Genomic DNA, 23,373 nt, shown 5'->3' on the forward strand with positions numbered 1-23,373 from the left:
ATGAGTTACATTGGAACTTTACAATATGATGAAGGGATATGGTTATAAGGTAGAAAAAGCATTTATTGCAAAAGTGATATTGGTCAGGGCAATATCATCTAGAGTTCAAACATATTTTTACTTTACATAAAGAATATCTTTTTGAATATGAGTGAGCTTTATTTCTATATAAATTGGATATTTTAAATGTACTTAGGGGATCTTGCTATTTAAAGAAGCTTTGTGATAAAGGTTTTCTTAAAGCAAAAATATAGTCTGTAATATTAATAGCCATTCCTAAATTTATCTATGGTCTAAATTAGTTTTTACATGTTACACTACAAAACTTTACAAGATTTATAATTTTATCCTACTTTCTTTCATCTATAGCCTTTCTATCATGTAGATGGTCTTCATGATGCTAGAGCTAAAAAATTTCATCACCTAGTAGTCAATCCTCTGGTAAAAAGGCTCTCTGAACTGAAGTAGCTATTCCTTGGGTGGCAGATATATAATCCATCTTACAATTACTGATTACTCAAAGCCTATAATGCTTGGTGGACTTGTGAGGGCTTGTGTTATGCTGGGATAATGGTTGAGAACCTAGCATCATTTCCACACAAAGAAATAACAAATTAGGACTTTACAAATTCAGTGTTTTTAAAGTTGTAGAAGCTTATGTTACAGTGACCTGTGGGCTGCTTAAAATGCTAATATTCCAAAAAGGGAAAAACAAACATAAATGAAGTCTACTGATGACACAAATCATATTAGGTATCAGTGTAATTTTAAATCTATAAAAGATAAAAGGTTTATATAACTGGAAAAATAATTATTTTCAAATGATTTTGTTATAGTATCTTTAAACTTATTCCTTAACAACTATTAGTTGCCTTTTCAATGCTTGATATTACTGTTACTTATTCTATGACCATCAATATGAAAATGCTCACTTGGTACCCATCTATGCATGCACAAGCACATGTGCATACATGTACATGTACACATACAACCACACACACACATACCTCTTCTAGCTCTCCTGAAGAAACAGGATTATCTTCATATGCAGGGAACTGACAACCTGCTTTACAACTGCAAAAATTATTTATTTCTTCTTCACACGGTGCCAATATTTTGCAATTCACTTCTGAGTTTTCTATATGGTCTGTTTCTGAAGATTCTTTCATGCTACACTCCAAACACTGATCTTGCTTTCCTATTGGCAAAATCCCAGCTGATTCCTCCTGGGAATCTAGTGATGTCTGAGCACTCTTCTCCATTCCAGATTTTTTCAATCTGGGAAGGAATTTTCCAGACTCAAGCTCTGACTTTCCATAGTAATGCCCTTCTTTCTCTGCATCTTCTTCCAGGGGTTTGAGATCTGCTTGTGGATCTTCAAACACATCAACTTGAGAAGGGAGAGGATTTGCTTCATCTTTTTCAGATTCAAATTCTGACTCACTTCCTCCTCCTGGAGACAGTTCAGATGCAGAAATTGGGCGAAAGTGAGTCCTTGGAGAAATCCTTATGGCCCTATACTGTGTTCTGTCAACACCACATATCCTGGGATGAAAAACTTCACTGTCTGAATCAGAGCAGAGGATTGATTTAGGTTTAAAACTAGGGCTGAAAGATGCAATCCCTTCTGGTTCAAATGAACATTCTACATGAAGAACTTGTGAAAATGGATTGTTTAGGTCAAAGGAAGAGAATGAATATTCAAGCCCAGGATCTTCAACTTGAAAGTTACCACAAGCTCCTAGTAAGTCTTCATGGAAGATAAAAGAAAACCCCTTATTTAATCCACTTTCCCCACTCTTAGATTGATCATTTTGTTCAAATGATACAAATGGTCTCCATAACTGCCTGTGACCTGGTGCAAAGCTGTTTCCTGGAGTCATAAAGACATCTGTACCAGCTATTGTCACTACATCAGAAGCTGCACACTGTAGTAGGCTTCCTTTTGTGTGACTAGGTGGTACTACTGCCCATTCCCCATCACTATTAAATGTTTTGAGTTCTCCATAAACTCCACCAAGAATAAATGCATTTTCTTTATCTTCATTTACATCCCAAGGTTTGGAAGGTGTAGTATAGTCGCCACCATCTACCTTAGATAGCTCACTTGGAACAAATGCTCTTTTCTCCAAGTTCTCTTTCTGTCCCTCCCATAGATGGTACTCTGATCTCTGCACTGCCTTATTAGGCTCACGGAGGGTTTCCATTTTAGCTTCAGTATCCAAACAGCAGCAGTAGTTATTTACATCTGTTGAAAACAACTCATCATCTATTCTTTCTATTTCTACCATTGCTACAGAATTTCTGTCTGCCATATTTGTCCAAATGTCTTTAATAACCCCTGAGCTGTAGCCATCTCCTGGTGGACTGCTATCACTACAAACTTGTGTAGCTTCATAGTCTTTACTTTCTGTTTTTTGTTCTAGCTGAATACCACAGACAGATTCTAGTTTAGATTTTTTTTTGAAAACCAAATTAGGCATCTCTCCTAAAGTTCTATCATTTTTCTGGCAAGTTTCTTCTTGCAAAAAATCTAGAAGTTCTTCATCTACATAATTTGAGGAGACTCTGGGAACTACATAATTAATATCTTCTACATTAAACTGCGTGGATTCTTCAAACTGAATATTTAAAGTCTCATTGTCTGAACGTGTTTCTTCTGAGTGTGACCATGGACTACAAGTTCTTGTTGAAAGATTGGAACAGTGTTCATTTTCATCAAAGGCACTATTTTTGGTCCATATTAGCAACCTAGACTGTGTTTTTCCAAGCATATTAGCACTACTACTAGAATCTGTATTTTCATTTCCCAAGTTGAGTGTTTCAAAAGAAAATGGTAAAACAGAATTACTGCATTGCACTTCAAACACTGAAAAACAAGAGTTTATACCAGACCCTTCATTAATATCTGAAAAGAGCTCTTGATTGCCAGCAAGCATGTGTGAACTAAGCATTGTGCTGTCTAAGATAGGTGAGAGTCTAATAGGAGAATCACCTCCAAAACTTTCCCCATCTGCATCACCAGAGCTTGAAGATGAACAGCACTCCAAAAATTGAGCTAAATTACTAAGGTCTTGCAAGATTAACCCCTCAGCACCAACAGAGCTGGTAGAATCTGTCCATATTGCACTTTCCCCTTGCAACTCCATTCCATCTAACACTATGCAACATTCTGCCTCAAAATCAGTTTTCTCTTTACTCTTTTGTCGAATCATATTCAAAATCCGACTTTCTCCTTGCATCGTATCTGAGGCACCAGGATCCAACATGGATTGATCAATATCCACTTCATAGAAGTGTGTTAGTTCTGAGAGATGAACATCATCTAAATATTTAGTGTCCTCTTGTTGAGAACATAATGAGGTCCCAGTGAGGTCAATATCCTCATTTATAACTGCAGGCATTTCTACAAAGTGACCATCAATGAAAGTACCTGCTGCGAGGTATGTTTTATGAATATTATTGTTGCTAATACAAAGACCATGCACTGATTCTGACAATGCTTCTACTGCTTCTGATGCTAGATCACATGTATCTTGCCTGTTTCGGTATGTAGTCTCAAGTTTACTTTTTCTGCTCAGAGGAACAAAATATTCTGCAATTGGTTCCGTATACCATAATGGCTCCTCTTTATATTCTTTTTCATTCCTGCTCTCTAAGTACAGATCTTTTCCTTCGGTGTTGCCAGTATCATTTCTTCCAATTTCTTTCAAATGTCTTTTGCCTCTTTTGCACAGCTGTTTGATGGACCCACTGCTACTGCTGCTGCTACTTCCAGCATGAAACTTTCTTTCAGCCCTTTCACTGGTCTTCACTGAAATCCTGTTTTGACCATTTCGCCCTTTTTTGTTTCGAATCTCTCGTGTTCTATGCCTTACTTTAACACATTTCATTGATGCTTTTAATTCTCCCTGATTACCACTTGAACTTGATCCTGCTTCACTAGAACCTGATGACCAGGATCGAGGGCGAATTTTTCCTTCAGATTTGTGTCGGGCTTGCTTTTTATAGAAAGCAGGCTTCTCTTCAATTGTGCCATTATTAAACTTGTTCTCTTTCTCATTTTTATTTTTTTTCAGCTGGAATCGCTCATGTACAGTGTTGGACATTTCACTACTTCTCTCTTTAATGACTTCACTTTCACTATTGCAGTCCTTGGGAGAGGACGTGTCTGTGGTAGCTGGTGGAGCTGTGGATGATGAGGATGAGCTAGAGTAAGAGCAAACTTTAGATTTATTCCATACGGTCATGATTTCTTGCAGGCAAACTGGTTTCTCAGACAGTGGTGGAAATGCTTCGTAGTACCTAAAAGTAAAGAAACTTTCAAAAATTAGCATTTAAAAATATAAGCATGATACATTCTCCATTATCAGGAATGATATCAGAAAACTGGGCAATCTAGTAAAAGAGATGGTATATATTGCACTTGGAAACAGCCAATTTAGTGAATTGGAGTAGGATGAAACATAGTTCATGCTAAATCATATCTGAGTTTTTCTGTTTCCAGTTTTCCTCTAGGTGAAGACTAAAAAAGAAATGATAAGATTCAGTCTCTATTCTCAAGGGCTCCTTAAAGTTAGGATGACATAATAAGACCTGTAAAGTAATGGTGAACAATACAAGACCAACTACTCTTAAATATTATAGAGACAGATCATGAAGGGGTAGACTAAGTACAGAAAGAGTTCATGGAGATGGTGGGACTTGAACTAGGCCTTACCAAATGAATAGAATTTGGAGTAAGAAAGGAGGAGGACATGGCAGACAAGAGGAACATACCAAAGTTATTGAGACTGCTGTAGTATAGTGGAAAGAACACTGTACTGGATTCTATGGACCTGGCTTTGCTACAAGATCTGTGATCTTAAGTGTCACTTAAACTCTTCTGACATCAAGTTTCCTCATCTATAAAATGATGGGTTGAACTAAACCACCTTCCAACTCTAAATCTTATGATTTTACAAATAAGCATGTCACATTCATGAAACATTGGAGAAACCAACCAAACTACAATACAGTTCTTATGGGAGATAATATAGGAAAAAACCAAACCAGAATAGAATTCCTTTGTTGAGACACTTGAAAGCAAAGCCAAAAAAATATTCATTTTCAATAATATGAAACTAAAAACCAGTTAAGGTTTTTGAACAGGACAACAAAATAATAAAAGCAATGTGTCAACAATATTCACCTGGTAGGAGTATGTAGAACAGATAGGTAATAGACAAATCCAGTTAGGGAGGCTACTTTAGTAATTCAAGCATGAGGTTATGTGATATAAGGTAGTTTGCTAAAACATTACTGACAATTAAAAATCATTTAAACATATTTTTAAAGTTTATAAAACATTACTTTTATAATAACATTGGCAATTCTTTCCATATTATAGATGGGGGAATTGAGGCTCATTCATTTACCTATTCACAATCATACAACTGTAAATTGTCAAGCCTGGGATTTGAACCCAAGGTTTTTTTTTTTTTTTAATTTCAACTTTAGTGTTCTTTCCTCTACACCAATTCTAAATGTAATCTCTAATTCTTTTCTGACAATATTGCATACATCGTATTAGGATCACCACTCAGCAACTATGTTTCATTTATCTTTGGCTTTCTGACAGCATCTAACACAATGCTTTATACATAGTAAATATCTGAACATTTGTTGAATGATTGAATTAATTTTACTGTAGAGATGGAAGGTTGGTTTATTATTCAAAGGAAACAGGACAAAAGTTTATTGTATTTTAAAAAGCATAATTAACAAAACTATACACAGAGTGACAAGTCACATGTAATTTTAAAAAGGTTTTTGATGTTTATCAAGAGTAACTAAGCAGCTAGCTATAAGGATTTACTCAAAAAGAATTCATCACTGATTCATTGTCCAGCTAGAGAACAAATTGATATTTTATAGAGATTAACCTGTAATTTAAAAGTAAAGAGAATTATTAAAATGAGTTACTTTTCTCTTTTTATAATTACAAACTCAAGATTTTGAAAGATCTCTGATGCCAATTTAAGTTTCTCTTGCTCTTCAAACATGTGTTTGTATGGTAGCTTTTCTTTTGTGTATCTGGATGAAATTTTCTGACCAACATGCACTTCAGAGTGGGTTAATATGAATGGACTTCTAATTGCTGTGGTTTTATTAGACAACTCATTTAACACAGTATTTAATTTAATCTTGTACTGTACAGTCACTAAGTCTTATATCAATATAAGAGAGAGAACTACATTAGCAATCAGGAAATCTGTTTCTATGTCTAATTCTACTAAGGAATTGCCATATCACCTAGAACAATTTGGTCTAAGTCTTAAATTCCATATTTGCAAATCTGGAATAATACTTCCCTGTTATCTGACTTTTATCTATATTCAGGATAAAGTAATTTTGAAGCATTTAAATTTCCTCCGATGAAAAGGAAGCTCAGTGCTGAAATGTGTATAAAATATTTTGTTCTGCTTTTAAAAAAAAAGATAAAAACCTGTTTCCACACAATTAAAATAACATTGTCAACAACAGTAACAACAGGTTGAAAAATTGAGGCTTCCTATTAGATACCTGACTTTAATTCTAAACACATACCATAGAAAACACAAAAAGATATATGTATGTACACAGGAGCTCCAGGAAAAGTGAAGGCTAAAAAAAAAAAATCAAAATTTTCTTCTCTATTCATTTGGTTTTAACCAACTTAAATTTACACTTTAAAAAGAAAATAAGATCCCACATACATTTCCACTTGATCCTTTGCTGTGGGAGATATTTCTGCCTCTGGAGAGGGAGATTCCTCTAATTTTTTGTTAATCTTCTCTTCTGTTACAAAACAAAATTTAAAATGTTTTTATTTCACTTTTAAAATATTTATTTGCTTATATTTCAAAAACTCAATTACAAGTTCTAAAATTATTATTCATCTAGAACATGACTATATTATTTTATCTACTTAAAAAGCAACAAACACTTGTCATGTTTGTCAAGAGCCATCTTCTTGTGCCAAATGTCACTAATTAAAGGTTAGAAATTTTCAGAAGTTACATCTGTTATTAATTATGTATATACTTAGGAACTAAGATAATATTAAATCCCTTGAGGTTTCCTGATTAACTTAGAAGCTTAAGAATACAGACATCTGTTTTAAGATCCAGAAAATATTATCTTACCATTTTGAAATCCTAAAGATTCATGGACTTTATATTACCAAATACTGGCTAAAATTAACTAATTGAAATAAAATGTCTTAATGTGACAGTGCAGTTACCTTAGTGTCTAGGAAAATTCAGAAGTTTTATCACTTTCCTCATATAAATTGCTAAAAAGTACTGTGGTTTTAGGCATGGGGCAAAAGAAATATATACTTAGGCAGGTAGCAAGTGTGGGAAGTCAGTAATAAGAAGAGCAATAGGAAAAAAGGGCTCCTTAGCTTTTGTGAGGAACTTGTTTCTCCTATAGGAAACTTGTAGAAGAACCAGGCAGTCACAAAGGTTATATGCACACACACATATGTATATATGTCCCCTTCACTGTGGGGACACATGACATATACACATATATCCCCCACTTCCTGATAATTTAGTTTGTCAAATTTCAAATGACTTCTAACATGGAAATAATCAAATTAGTTTCAGTAACTAAATGAGTAGTTAATATTGCCTAAGAAAAGGAGGATACTTGAAATTTCTTGCAACTCTAGGTCATCATGCAAACAAAATTAAATGGCTACCAATCATCTGAACAATTGGGTTCTGGGGCTTTCCTATATCAGCATGAAGGAAAAAAAGGATCTAATTTCTTTATCACCATTGCAGATGGCATGATGCTGCATTGCTGATTCACTGATTTTTTTTGCCTATATTTGGCCTAATCAATTCTATGGTAATAATCAAATTTAAACTCTTATGATCCTTACTGAATGTTAGAACCTTTTGTTGCAAATACGAATCCCTCACCTTGCTTACTCTGAAGGTCTTTCAGTCTGGAGCAGAGCTCCTCCACTAAAGTTTCAATCCCAGAGCTCTGTATAAGAAGAGAAATACACAAGTTATTACTAATAATAAGGTTTTGAAAATTATAGCATTTGTTTTGATAATGATACATAGTTCTCCTAAGTTTTACAAGCAAATAAATATTTAGTTAGCAATATATTATCCTCCTAGTGTGACTAGATACATTTCAATTTATTTGGTGAAACCTTCCAACCTGAGAAGCATGACATTTGCCTGGCTGGGGATCCCTTCCTGGGAGCAGTAAGAAGGGTGACCTGGTCAGATTCTGAGCTCAACAAGCACATTTGGAATTCTGAGGGAAAACTCAAAAGAGATATAAACATTCACAGAAGAAAGCATCCTGAGTGGTCTGGTCTAAATTTCTTGCTAAAAAACAACAAACAGTTTTTTTTTATTATAAATTATATTTATATATTTTATATATATAAAAATAAAATTATATAAATAAAACCAACGGTTTTATTATAAATTTAACATGTTCTCTCATTATATTACTATTACATGATGCTAAACAGTAGTAGAAAGAGTATATATAACACTTGGGCTCAGAAAGCCTGCCTCCTTTTCTAACAATGTGACCTCAAGCAACTCACTTCCTCCCTAAGGCCTCTGTCACTCTTTAAAATGAAGATAGTATTTGTGCAACCTACCTCACAAAGTTATGAGAATTAATGAAATAAAATATTTCCTGGTAAAAGCCTCATAGTGCAAGTAATAATGGATTTGAGTTAGGAGGACCTTGTTTCAAATTCCCCTCTGACATAAGCAATGTGTTCACGGGGAAAGTATACTCCCCAAGACTTAGTTTCATTATCTATAAAGTGAGAAAGCTTCATCTACCTCATGATGTTTTAAAGATTAAGTGAGATAAGGTATATAAAGCATTCTGAAAACCTTAAAGCAATATATATATATGCCAGTTATCATCATCATCATCATAATTATTAAAGAACATGACATCATTCACTGGGCAAAATAAGGCATTGAATAAACAAAATATGGATACAATTAGATGTCCACAAAAAGTTTACATTACTCCTCTTCATTTGTCATTGATTAACAATGATATAAAAAAAATTTTAAAGATCTAGTCTTTAACCTCTAGAAGCATATACCCTTTGGGAAAGAACAAACAGGGTATGCATTCAGCAGAAAAGAAACGTTAAATCATTGTCTGAATGGACAGTAAGTATTTTTATATAAATTCAATAAAAATATAAATTGTGAACTTATTATTGAATTAATTGCAATTTAGAAGTAGAAGAAATGGGAATGTCAGGGAAAGTTGAGAGCAGAGTCCAAACTAGGGAAAGCAAAGGATAATCAGAAGCTAAAAACAAGAAAATCTTAATGATAGGAAAAAGTCATTGTTTTAAAAATCAGGTAGTTAGAGATTTTTTCATCAAAAAATGTAATTTTCATGAATATATATCTCAAAAAATAAGGAATAAAATCAGAAAAATTGATGAACATATGTAAATATATTTCTAAGAAACTTTAGTCATCAGATTTAAATAGGAAGGATAAAAGTCCTATTTTACCTCAACTAAAGATTTAAACAGGACTTCTCTGTTTAAAAACAATTAAAACAAACACACATGACAAAGCACTTCTTTAACTCATCACCATCACTGGAACCTTGAGGGCCTAAAAATAAATCTTTACACCATTTGCTTAACTTAAAATGACTTAGCACCGGCATTAAAAATAACTTAAATAAGCAATCACATAGTTACACAGATTAAGAAGATAGAAATGCATTACAATGAAAAGATGAACATTAACATCAGGTTACATTTATGTGTGAGATATAATACATTTTATAACGAAAAAAGGCAGAGGGAGAAAGGAAAAAGAGTTCCAAATCTTTCTCTCACTTTTACTCTGCTGCCCAATAAAGATCATGAAAAACACAAAAGAAGAACCCGTGGCTGATGTAAGCACCAAACATTGACATCACTCCAATCTACAATTCCATATGAAAAAATTGGCTTACCATACTTTTCAAGGAGTGACAAGTTTTGGAATTACACTCCATTTCCTCCTGATCTTGAAACTAATACTTGTGTCAGCTGACATGCTGTATTCTATTCTGTAGAGCAAGCCTGGGCTACAAAACAGTCTCCAGGGCAGAATGCCAGCCTCTAGGGATCGTTTATTTCTGTGCTTCAACACTCTCCAGCTCAGTGTCACATTGCCTCAGAAAGGCTAAATGTATTCATATCAGTTTTTATTACAATTGCCTGAATGGTGATATAATTGTTGACACCTTATCACAGGCTTTCAATTCAGACTGAATATTAAAGTAGTTATTCTATTAGGATGGTATGGTTTTGGTGCTGCCTTTGATTTGACTCTTAAGTATGATTTTATGCTAATAACCAAGTTTTTAAAAATACACATATGTGTGTGTTTTCTTGGTTTCTTCAACTGTTTTCTATATTTTAAATAATTTATTTTTATTTTAAAAATACTATGTTACCATAATGACATAGTTAGAAACATGGACAAGTAACTAGGAGGAGAAGAGGTGGAGCAAAGCAAAAACTGCAATTTGCTGCTCCATAATGGAAATGTTAATATAATCGGGGGAGGGGGAAGAGGTGGTGTAGAAGTGTTAGTAGCAACTGCTGCCAACATTTTATTTTTTTCCAAGCCAGATCAGTTTATTAACAGTAATGCATATAACTCTTTTTAAAATTTAATTTTACTAAGAAAATTTTTACATGGTTATGTAATTCATTTTCTTTCTCTCCCTCCTTCCCATAGCCAACATGCAATTCCATTGGGTTTTACATGTGACATTGATCAAGACCAATTTCCATATTATTGATATTTGCACTAGGGTGATAATTTACAGCAGGGGTCCCCCAAACTGTGGCCATTTATCCGGCCCCCACCTTACTTCCAGAAGGGGCACCTTTTTCATTGGTGGTCAGTGAGACGATCCTGTGCTCCTGGAGTACTTACTGTATGTGGTGGCGCTACAAAGCATAGGGGCCATTATTTTGTCAGTTTGTTGATTTAAATTTAGTTGTTCTTTATTTTAAATATTGTATTTGTTCCTGTTTTGTCTTTTAACTTTAAAATAAGATATGTGCAGTGTGCATGGGGATTTGTTCATAGTTTGTTTTTTTTTAATAGTCTGGCCCTCCAATAGTCTGAGGGACAGTGAACTGGCCCCCTGTGTAAAAAGTTTGGGGACCCCTGATTTAAAGTCTATATCCCCAATCATATCCCCATCGACCCATGTGGTCAAACAGTTGTTTTTCTTCTGTGCTTCTACTCCCACAGTTTTTTCTCTGGATGTGGATAGCATTCTTTTTGTAAGTCCCTCAGAATTGTCCTGGATTGTTGCATTGCTGCTAGTAGAGAAGTCCATTACATTTGATTGAGCCACAGTGTATCTGTCTCTGTGTATAATGTTCTCCTGGTTTTGCTCCTTTCACTCTGCATCAATTCCTGGAGGTCATTGCAGTTCACATGGAATTCCTCTAGTTCATTATTCCTTATAGCACAATAGTGTTCCATCACCAACAGATACCACAATTTGATCAGCCATTCTCCAATCAAAGGGCTTCTCCTAATTTTCCAATTTTTGGCCACCACAAAGAGCACAGCTATAAATATTTTTGTACAAGTCTTTTTCCTTATGATCTCTTTGGGGTATAAATTCAGCAGTGGTATGGCTGGATCAAACAGCAGACAGTCTTTTAGTGCCCTTTGGGATAGTTCTGAATTGCCATCCAGAATGGTTGGATCAATTCACAACTCCACCAGCAGTGCATTAATGTCCCAACTTTGCCACATCCCCTCCAGCATTCATTACTTTCCATTGCTGTCATGTTAGCCAGTCTGCTAGGTGTGAGGTGATACCTCAGAGTTGTTTTGATTGGAATTTCTCTGATTATAAGAGATTTAGAACACTTGTTCATGTGCTTATTAATAGTTTTGATTTCTTTATCTGAAAATTGCCTATTCATGACCCTTGCCCACTTATCATTTGGGGAATAGCTTGATTTTTTGTACAATTGATTTAGTTTCTTATATATTTGAATAATTAAGCCTTTGTTGCTTCCCTTCTAATTTTTGTCACACTGGTTTTGTTTGTACAAAACCTTTTTAATTTAATGTAATCAAAATTATTTATTTTACATTTTATGTTTTTTTTCTAACTCTTGTTTGGTCATGAAATCTTTCCTTTCCCAAAGATCTGACAGGTATTATTATTCTGTGTTCACCTAATTTACTTATAGTTTCCTTCTTTATATTCAAGTCATTTACCCATTCGGAGTTTATCTTGGTGTGGGGTGTAAGATGTTGATCTAAACCTAATCTCTCCCATACTGTTTTCCAATTTTCCCAGCTGTTTTTGTCAAATAGTGAATTTTTGTCCCAAAAGCTCGGATCTTTGGGTTTATCATACACTGTCTTGCTAAGGTCATTTACTCCGTCTAATCCACTGATCATCCCTTCCGTCTCTTAACTGGTACCATTTTGTTTTGATTAGGATTGTCATTTTTATTATGTTAGCTCATCCTACCCATGAACAATTAATGTTTTTTTTTTCCAATTGTTTAAATCTAGTTTTAATTGTGTGGAAAATGTTTTGTAGTTGTGTTCATATAATTCCTGTATTTGTCTTGGCAAATAGATTCCTAAATATTTTATATTGTCTAGGGTCATTTTAAATGGAATTTCTCTTTCAAACTCTTGCTGCAGGGATGTTTTGGAAATACATAAAAATGCTAATGATTTATGTGGGTTTATTTTGTATCCTGCAACTTTGCTAATGTTATTTCCACTAGCGTCTAGTTGATTCTCTAGGATTCTTTAAGGAGATCACCATATCATCTGCAAAGAGAGATAACTTGGTCTCCTCATTGTCTATTTTAATACATCCAATTTCTTTTTCTTCTCTAATTGCTACTGTTATCGTTTCTTGTTGCCAACATTTTAGATTGAATAAAGATTCTAGAGTAAACATATGATTTCAATTGACTAGTTGAGGATTTGTAACAATACAAAAATCCTCAGATGGAATGAGTAATAACAAAGGGCAACCAGGCACCAAGTTAATTAAGTAAATATCTGCATTTTATTCAATCTCTTGTTTATCTAGAAGACAAATCATCAGAGAGCACAGCTTTAAAAAAAAGTATGATATAACTGATGTTCATCATATGACCACCTCATGCATGGTACTACAAAGTAAATGCTTAAAGAATAATCTCCATCCACATCCAGGCTTCTAATTGGAGTACACTCATCATAATTAGATGAGAACACACATCATTGTTTAGGTTCAGCTGCTCTTTCTCTGCAGCCAGATTCATACCATGGAGGCACCCCTACCATATGCACCATCTCTGTGGCCTCTGAGAACATAATAACACTCTGCTATTTATCTTATCTCTCTATTAGAATATCAATTTCTTTTTTAAAAATGTATTTATTTTTTTGGAAAATTTTATTTAATTAGTCAATTTAGAATATTTTCCCCTGGTTACAAGAATCATGTTCTTTCCCTCATCTCCCCCAACCCCCTCCCATAGGCAGCACGTAATTCCACTGGGTTTTACATGTGTCCTTGATCAAAACCTATTTCCAGCATATCAATTTCTTGAAGGCAGAAACTGTCTTGCTTTTTGTATTTGTATTCCCAGAATTTAGTACAATGGTTGGCACATAGGACAGACCTTAATAAATGCCTTTTCATCATTCATTTAAATTATATTCAGTACTGAATTAAAAACTACGAAGAACCTCCAAGTCAGCATTGGCAAACATTTTCCAGTTCACATGCCCAAACTGCGACTTCAAGCTGCCTAGGAGCCCCCTGAATTATTCCAGACAGCTGGGTGTTGCAGGGGAACTGGGTAGCAGGACAGAGGGACAGGGCATTCAAGAAATCTCCTTGGGGGCAGTGGAGAGGGGAAACTGAGCAGTCCCCTCCGTGCAGCTCCAGCACCCATGACCTGCCTTCACCAATTCAGCCCTAAGTTCAGTGCTGCTTATGTTTTAGGTGTTAAATGCATTTATTGCTGTCTAATTTTCTGAAAACCAATAATTCACATATTGCACATATAACATTTATTTAGGCAAATAACTAGATAATCAAAAAGCCATTACTAACCATTTTGGATATATGAAAATTTGCCCAGGCTGGGGAAGGGGTAAAAATAATACTTTTCTGAAAAATCTAACCATTCCTTTTATCTTTTTTTCAAGCCTCACACCTAAATTCTTTATATACCCCACCCATCTCTCATTTACTACTATTCCTCATAAACTGCAAATATAAGGTATTATCTGATATATTCCTATTTCTTTTTTAGATTGTCCCTAATTTCTGTAGGAGTTTGATGGGGGAGAATCCTCACCTTATCTAGTTATTTTTTCCTAGCTTTGTGCCACTGGAACTTCAGCAAATGCCCAAGGACATGAGTAAAGAAAACAATTATAGATTCTCCCTGTTTTCTTCCCTTTAGAAACACAAGAAAGGAGAGGAAAGAATACAAGCTGTGAAGAGACATAAAGATGAAAGTCTCCTGTACAGTCCTTTGAACATAGTACAACTGAAGAACTCTAAGGAGTTTTAGTACCTGGGGATAAGTGTCCAAGTTGGAAATAGTTTCTCTTAAAGAGATGGCCAACTCTTCATTTGAGTAAGGACATTTCTTGGACAACTGGAAGGAGAAAGGCATAACCAGGGGATCTTGTTCTAAGGTCCATGGACTTGTGTTTTAAAGCAAGAGACATCAGAATAAGAGAGAGATCACACAAAAAAATAGAGAGGCCTGGAGAGGCTAATAATTTGGTATCAGATCACAGACCTTTAGGTTTATCTGTGTTAGTGCTCCCAGAAAAAGGCAAATCTAGGCTCTCCTGCAGTAAATAAGCATTTTATTTATTAACTTTTTCTGACTTCTTATCATCCATAGGAAATATACTGTAATGCAGATTAAAACCAAGTGTGAAATATTGCTAATTTAAAATTAGAACAATTAAGTACTGAATCCTCAGTGCAGATCAGGCTGTTTTATGTAAAGCCAAAGCCAATATCCTCTTCATCAGATGCTAACACTGTCTTACTAAAATAAGCAATGATAAAGTACTTATCTTATATATCATGCATAGGAGAAAAAAAGGGCAGAAACTTGTGTGTGTGTGTGTGTGTGTGTGTGTGTGTGTGTAAACTCTTACTTTTGCCTTAGTACTAAATCTAAGACAGAAAAGCAGCAAGGGCTAGGCATTTGGTATTAAATGACTTGCTCATGGTAACATTTCTAGGAAGTGTCTGAAGGCAGATTTGAACCCAGGATATCTTTTCTCCAGTCCTGACATTCTATCCACTCTGCTACTTAGTTGCCCCAATCTAATATAGTATTGCATTTCACTCTGAGATGTCTTTGTTTTCTCCACAGAATCACAACTGTCTGAATTGAAATGTCTTAAAATTACCTAATGTTAACTCTACCTTAGAGAGCAAAACTAAGGCCCTAAAAGTTAAAATGATTTATCCATAGATATGTAGTCAAGAAGTAAGATTCGAAACAAGTTTGTTCTTCTAACTGCAAGTATAGTTGTTCTTTATTTTTTCAAAGAAAGTTATGAATATAGCCATCAACAGTTACAAACATTTGAGGATACAAGGAAGAAAAGACCAGGGAAGAGTAATGACTGTATAAGAAAACTATGAACTGTCACATGGTATAAAATATATATATATATATATATATATATATATATATATATATATATATATATATATATATACATGTTTATATATATACATGTTTACATATATAATCCCTGTTCTTACAAAATTCATTCCAATATAGTAAACAATATATAAAGAACAAGGTATATATACAAGATACAGAATTAATAGAAAGTAATCTGAGAGCAGAAGGCACTAGTAGCTTTGGGGAACAAGAAAGGCCTCCTGCAAAAGGTGTGATTTGATCTGAGTTTTGAAGCAAGCCAGCACAGCGAAGAGGCAGAGATGAGAGAGGCAGAGCATTCCAAGTATGGGGCATAGCCAGGGCAAAGGCAACAAAGTCAAGAGCAGAACAATGTAGCCTGAGAGTCAGATACTAGGAGAGGAAAGAAGACTGAAAAGAAAGGCAGAGATCAGACTGTAAAGGTCTTTAAATGTCAAAGAAGTTTATATTCGGTCCTGGAGGAAATGGGGTGGGAATTTTGAGAAATGATAACTGAGTCTATGAGAGCTGAGATCACCAAAAGAACATGGAATAAAAAGAAAATAGGGCCCATGACAGTCTGGGGGAGGCTGGAGGACAACAATTATTAGTGGATGAGATACAGATGAAGAACCAATAGAGAATAATGGGAAGTAGTAAGATAAGGAAAAACAGTTAAGAGTTAAAAGGAAGAGGATCAAGGAGAAGGTTGTCAATTTTCAGATGTTACAGAAAGATTACAGAGGAGGATGACTGAGAAAAAACTAGGAGAGTGAGCAATTAAGAGATTACTGGTAATTGTGGAGGGAACATTTTCAGTTGAATAATGACACCCCCTTCTCTCTGTGTACCTTTGAAAATGCTTTATTGATTGGCATGCACAAACTGCCTTTGCTAGTGTAGACCAGCAACTCATAGACATTTGGTTTTAGCTAGGTATCTGAGGCACTGAAGGTTTAAGTTATTTTCTCAGTCACATAGCTAGTATAGGTCAAAAACAGAAATTAAATTTAGGTAATTCTTGCTTCAAGGCAGACCCTCTTCTCACTTATCTACATAGTATATGCTCAATAAACAAATAGTGGTAGTTGTACATTATGATCCATCAGCAAAAATTAAGTAAAATCCCTGCTCCTCCCTCTAGCTGCTTTATTGCCTCATTGTACTTAATAAATATGCTCATAAACTTCCATTAATCCACCATGGCTCCAGGCTCTTGCCCTGCTTTCCCATAGCCTCCTAATTGGTGCTTATGCTCCTACTCTTTCATCTCCATCCTCTACATAGTTACCATATCAATACTTTGAAAGCAAGATTCCAACCATGTCCCTGCCCTCTTTAGAAACTCTAGGAGTTCCCTATTTCCTCTAACAAAAAAATACAAACTTCACTTTTTGGCATTTAAAGCCCTACACAATATTGCACCAGTCTCTATATAATCTGATTAAACTTCCTTTAGGTACTTGCCATTTCTGACTGACTTCTGTATGTTGGCACATATTGGACCTTATGTTTGGAAACTACGGACTTTGCCTTTTGGATCCCTTGGTTGCCATGATGGCAAAGTTTGTATTTACTTCATTTAAGAGGTTTCTCATGATTCCCCCAATTGTTAGTGTCCTATTGTTTTGTATGTGTTTAATCGCTGTAGTTTGAGTATTTTATCAAAAATTGGCTTGTATTTCTCTGACTAGGTTGGTTGGATTTTTCTTACGTTTGTATTTATGTTCTAAGCACCTGGCACATGGTAGGCACTTAATAAAATTTTGTTGAGGAACATCCCCTCACTCCCACAGAGCATTGTTCAGGTTGGAACTAGAACCTATTCTCCTATTTCTCATCTGGGGCTTTGCTAGATTTCTTTATTTAGCCTTTCCCCTTCCTGTCTATCATCTCCTTTTCACCATCCCTTTATTGAACACAGATATGACTGAGTCAGCCCCATGACTTATAGGGTCCCAGATAGGGCTAGCAAGAGGCAAATAAAGAAATAACAGTCTATAGCTGGTTAAGGCCAGGGATCCACAGCTTGTAGTACCAGCAGAATTCACCAACTTCAATACTAAAGCAGGAGGCCACAGAATTATTTAGTGAGTTCTGTTAGACCTTCATGGATGGGCTAAGGTTCCAAATCTGTATTGCTAAGAATCCTACATCTACAAGAACCACAGTCATAGCTCTCTGTTCCCTGGTGCCTCACCTAACATAACAGCTAATGGAGGAAAAAAGACTTTCAATAATCAAAACACAGTCTGTGTGTCTACTATTTTATATAGGGTGTGCCAAAAGCTTTAGTATAGTTTTAAGCTATTTTAAAAAAATATATTACTAAAAGTACAATGGGGAAAATAATTGTGACAATCTATGTTACTTAGTATTTTCTAGCCTACATGATGCTATTTTAGTGAGATTTAATACTATCTAGGTTCACAATACTCGTCACAATCACTTTAATATATTAGAATACTTTCTTTGGTCTCCTATAGTATTTCTACTTTGTGTAACCAAATTTGACCACTAGGTGTGCTATTGGAATATATCTTTGTTCAAAGAGGTATTGCAAATTTAAGATGAACCATTTATAGAAATCTCATGATTCTTATAAACTTGCCATCTGGGGTACCAGCATCTATTTGGCTGGAGTACATTAGCTCACCTAGGTAATTAGGCATGAAGTACTGCTACAGGGGTATACAAGTGCATGCATGCATATATATATATGTGCTTTTGATCCCAAAGGGCAGAGATTAGGCAACTAATTTTTAAATGTAAAAATCATTCTTAGTTTCCTAGGTCTAAAAAATCAGGCCACCAATACAGCAAAAGTTGAGGGAAGGTAGCTTTTAATTCATTTATAGTTTATATATAATGCAGGTAATCTATATTCTAGTAATTTTCACAATGCTTGCATATATTTGTTTAATTCAAGTCATTCATTAAGTCATAGTTTACATAAGAAAGATTGTGATGGAATATATATTTTTTGGTGTTGTGGAGAACAAATTATCCACAAGAGAAAAAAAAATCAAAGACACACAAGTGAAAAACAAAACAAAGAAAGACAACTTTCCTGCTTTTAAAATCAATAATATAATCATTTAATTTACACAAAGCTAAAAATATATGTTATGGCTCAAATGAAGAAAAAAGAGATACACAGAAAGGAGAACTGGAAAAGAGCAAGGGAACATAGAGAGACTGTCAGAAAAGACTAGAGAACACAAATACAGTCAAAAGAAAGAGTGGTATCCCTTCTCTAAAGGTTTACCCACATAAGTTATATCTGGCATCAAGGAGCCAAAAGCCTTTATCTCTTTACAATTCCATGCTTGACCAAAAATCTCCCATCCATATCAAAGATTATCAGAATTAGAAGGATTTGAGACTATCTCATTCAACATATATCTAAGCAAGGATACTTTTAACATATACAGTACAAAAAAGGCTTAGTATCTCTATCAATCACTAGAACCTATCACCTCCTGAAGCCCAGTTCTCCTGTGATCAGAAGTGTCACTTACCACCACCACCACCACTGGTGCTTTTCAAAACTACCTGATCAATAAATCATGGGAGGAACAACAGTCCTAGGGTTTGCTACTCACTTTAGTAAGAATATTATCTTGGAATAAAGGACTGATGGGAAATGTATATACATTTATACAAATGTATATACAAATGTATATATATACATATATACAAATATATATACATACAGGGAACATGTGAGAATCAATAGCTTTTCAATCAAATTTTATCAGGTACTTAAGCAACTGCATTTGTTGATTATGATTTAGAAGTAAAAAGCCATTTCAGAAAACCTAACTTGGCTAGATGAAATTAAGCCAAAGACTAGAGATTCCCTACCCCATGATAATAAGATAATAATAGCTAGTGCTTTAAGATTTATAAGTAGTTTTATATAAACTCATAAAATCAAGTAGCTGCAGGGAATTTTATAGCTGGAAGGGACCGTAGAAGTCAAGAATCATTTCAACAATATTCCTAACAGGTAATCACATGATGCCAGTGAATGAGAAGCTATCTATGAAGTAGATCACTCCAATTATGATTCACTGCAGAAATTCTATATATCAATGTAAAATTACTGTCCTTCTAACATAAAGGTTTAAAAGATTTAGGGTTCATTTGACTTATTCTCCTCATTCTATAAAGTAGGCAACTAAGGTCCAGAAAAGGGGAAGGGATTTCCCCAAGATTACACACCAGTAATAATATAGTTTGATATTTTAAGGCCTGCTAGTAGTCAGTCTCTTTACATAATGTACAATATATCATCTGAGCTCACAACAATATTGTGATGTTAACTAACAGGTATTATTATCCATATCTTATGAAAGAAATTAAAATTCAACCCTCCAACCATAATGAAGCCATATTGCCTTTCCAGGTAGGTCATCGGAGCAGAGACTCACACTCAGCTCTCCTGACTTTAAATGTAATGCTACCCTTTGGATCCATAGAGATTCTCTTCCATATGTCAACTTTTCAGACACTTGAAGACAATGATCATATACCTCTCAGAATTCTTACTTAAGCTAAATGTTCTCCGCTTCTCACTCTTTGGGTTCCTAGACATTCCTCTGTAAAATCTCTAACTGACTAATTTCCTTTTAAGGTGAGTCTGGCCTCCCTCCACTTTTCTGTAGAGAGGTGATGGACTCCAGGTATGGGCTGAGGCATATGTTTTCAGATATGATCTATGTGTTCATCTATGCTGCTTAATTATACTATGTTTTTCCTGGGAGGGATATTTTGGGAAATTACAGCAATCAAAAAAGAATCAATAAAACACTTTTTATAATGAAATATATCTATCACACTGCTTGAGGGAGGAAAAAAGAAAAATTAATAAAATCAATTATTGAGAATTTTAAAATTGTTTCACTTCAAGGCAAAGCCAAAACAGCAGAGTAGAGGCAGAGAAAGCTCAAACCTCTGAGAATTCTCTCCAACTAACCTTAAAATAGTGTTTCAAAATAAATACTAGAGGGACAGAACAAACCAGGGGACAGACTATACCAGATCTCAGTCTTTAATATAAAGCAGTAATCATCAAAACAAACTGGTACTAGTTTAAAAAATAGAATGGTAGATCAATGAAATAGATTCAATATACAATATACAGAGGTAAATGACCTTAGCGATATAGTAATTGACAAGCCCAAAGAACAGTATTTGACCAAAACTGCTGAGAAAACTGTTAAAACAATATGGCAAAAACTAGATATAGACCAATATCTCAAATCCCATACCAAATGGAATATAATATGGGATATAATAATGGGAGAGTCAAAATGGGCATATAATAAAATATATTAAATAAGGGAGGAATTGAGTAGAACAAGGAAATTGTGAAAGTGACTTGGAAGGTTCTAGACTTGGAAAAATGGCTGAAGATGGAATTTGTGGAGGAAAAATGTGGGAGAACTGAGAAGTTAAGGAACAACTTGTCAAGAAAAAGAGTTCAATCTGAAGAAGGTAAAAGACTGAAAAGACCTGAAGAGGACTCAAAGAAAAGAATGAATAGGAAAAGGTAAGGCAAGGTAAGCAAAGTAACTTGGTAACTAAAACAAGAGGTTAATTAGGTAAGGGAAAAAACAGGTATAGCTATCAAATTAAGAGGTAATAAAAGTGATTAGAGGATGAGTTTTAAACATCTACAAGCAATTTGAAAAACAAGGATCTCAATCAGTACAGAAATAATGAAAATTTTACAGTGGTTTGTATTGTGTGCAATATTTATATTTTTGCCAGAGCAAAGTGATTAATCTATGTTCAACATATTTTGGGACTGCTTTCTATTAGTTTTCTTCCTATCTGACTCTTCCTTCTTAGTCTTCTTTGCTTGATTTTTATCCATGTCATTCCCTAACCTATGGGTTGTGTTATGGACCTTCCTATCTTTTCTTGATACAATCTAAGCCACTATCACTGCTGATATCTGAAAAATAGCAGAAAGCAAGATTAAGAAGGATAAACCTTATTATGATTTTCAAAAAAGGGGGAAAAGAAGAATCTGCAAACAGTGAGCTGGACTAATCCTGGCAAAATTCTAGAACAAGTTATTTATTTATTGATTGATTTTTTGAAAATTTTATTTAGTCAATTTAGAACTTTATTTCTTGTTTACAAGAATCATATTCTTTCCCTCCTTTCCTCCCCCCCCCTCCCATAGCTGATGTGCAATTCCACTGGGTTTTACATGTGTCCTTGATCAGAATCTATTTCCATGTTGTTGATATCTGCACTAGGATGATCATTTAGAGTCTATATCCTCAATCATATCCCCCTCGACCCATGTAATCAAGCAGTTGTTTTTCTTTGGTGTTTCTACTCCCACAGTTTTTCCTCTGAATGTGGATAATGTTCTTTCTCGTAGATCCCTCAGAGTTGATCAGGATCACTGCATTGCCATTAATGGAGAAGTCCATTACATTCGATTGTACCACAGTGTATCAGTCTCTGTGTACAATGTTATGCTCCTTTCACTCTGCATCAATTCCTGGAGGTCATTCCAATTCCATGGAATTCCTCCACTTTATTATTCCTTTGAGCACAATAGTATTCCATCACCAACATATACCACAATTTGTTCAGCCATTCCTCAATTGAAGAGCATCCCCTCATTTTACAATTTTTTGCCATCACAAAGAGAGTAGCTATGCATATTCTTGTACATGTCTTTTTCCTTATTATCTCTTAGGCGTATAAACTCAGCAGTGCTATGGCTGGATCAAAGGGCAGACAGTCTTTTAGCGCCCTTTGGGCATATTAGAATGAGTTATTTGAAAGATAATATCAAGAATGGGAAATGATAAAACTTATAGGCTTCATTAAGAATAGATTACGTCAGACTAATCTTATTTTATTTTTTTATAATATGGATTTGTACTTTAGCAAACTGTGTGATAAAAAGTCTTATGCTATTCTTGTGAAAAGATGAAGAGATATGAGACTGAAGACAATATCATTAGGTGGATTTGGAATTGGTTGAATGAATTACTCCAAACATTAATCACTGTTTGATATCAACTTAGTCCAAATGGAATACCCTGGTTAACTATGACTGATCTCATGACGCTTAACAAAATTTGTTAAAAACGATTTGAATGAACCGATGCAGAGTGAAAGGGACAGAACCAGGAGAACACTGTACACAGAGACTGATACACTGTGGTGCAATCAAATGTAATGGACTTCTCTAGTAGTAGCAATGCAATGATCCAGGACAATTCTTAAGGATTTATGAGAAAGAACGCTATCCATATTCAGAGGAAAAACTGTGGGAACAGAAACACAGAAGAAAAACAACTGCTTGATCACATGGGTTTGTGGGGATGTAGACTCTAAATGATCACAGTAGTGCAAGCATAACAATATGGAAATAGGTTTTGATCAAGGACACATGTAAAACCCAGTGGAGTTGTGCTTTGGTGCAATTTTGGGGGGAGGGGGAGGGAAAGAACATGACTTGTAACCAAGGAAAAATATTCTAAATTGACTAAATACAATAAAAAAAATGATTTGGATGGATACTCATCATCAAATTTCAAATGACACAAAGTTGGGAGAGATAACTAAAATGTCCTAAAATTTAAAGTTATCCTAAAGTGTAATGTTTTGGGAAGCAATAA

General features: G+C 34.7%; 1 protein-coding gene across 10 annotated transcripts in view; it reads right to left on the bottom strand.

Annotated features, from left to right (window-relative positions):
* Positions 1–23,373, bottom strand: part of KIAA0232 (KIAA0232 ortholog) — a 105,957-nt gene that overhangs the window by 20,037 nt on the left and 62,547 nt on the right. For 9 of the 10 annotated variants that reach the window (XM_056802400.1, XM_056802402.1, XM_007496767.3 and 6 more), the window contains 3 exons: positions 7,953–8,019; positions 6,738–6,819; positions 1,008–4,305 (listed from right to left, as the gene is read on the bottom strand). In XM_056802400.1, coding sequence (XP_056658378.1) covers positions 1,008–4,305; positions 6,738–6,819; positions 7,953–8,019 — 3,447 coding nt within the window. Of the gene's footprint in view, positions 1–1,007; positions 4,306–6,737; positions 6,820–7,952; positions 8,020–10,005; positions 13,492–23,373 lie in introns of those variants that run through there. The other variant, XM_007496768.3, reaches the window with a different exon arrangement.

Source organism: Monodelphis domestica, chromosome 6 (assembly GCF_027887165.1).
Source record: "Monodelphis domestica isolate mMonDom1 chromosome 6, mMonDom1.pri, whole genome shotgun sequence".
Lineage (NCBI taxonomy): Eukaryota > Metazoa > Chordata > Mammalia > Didelphimorphia > Didelphidae > Monodelphis > Monodelphis domestica.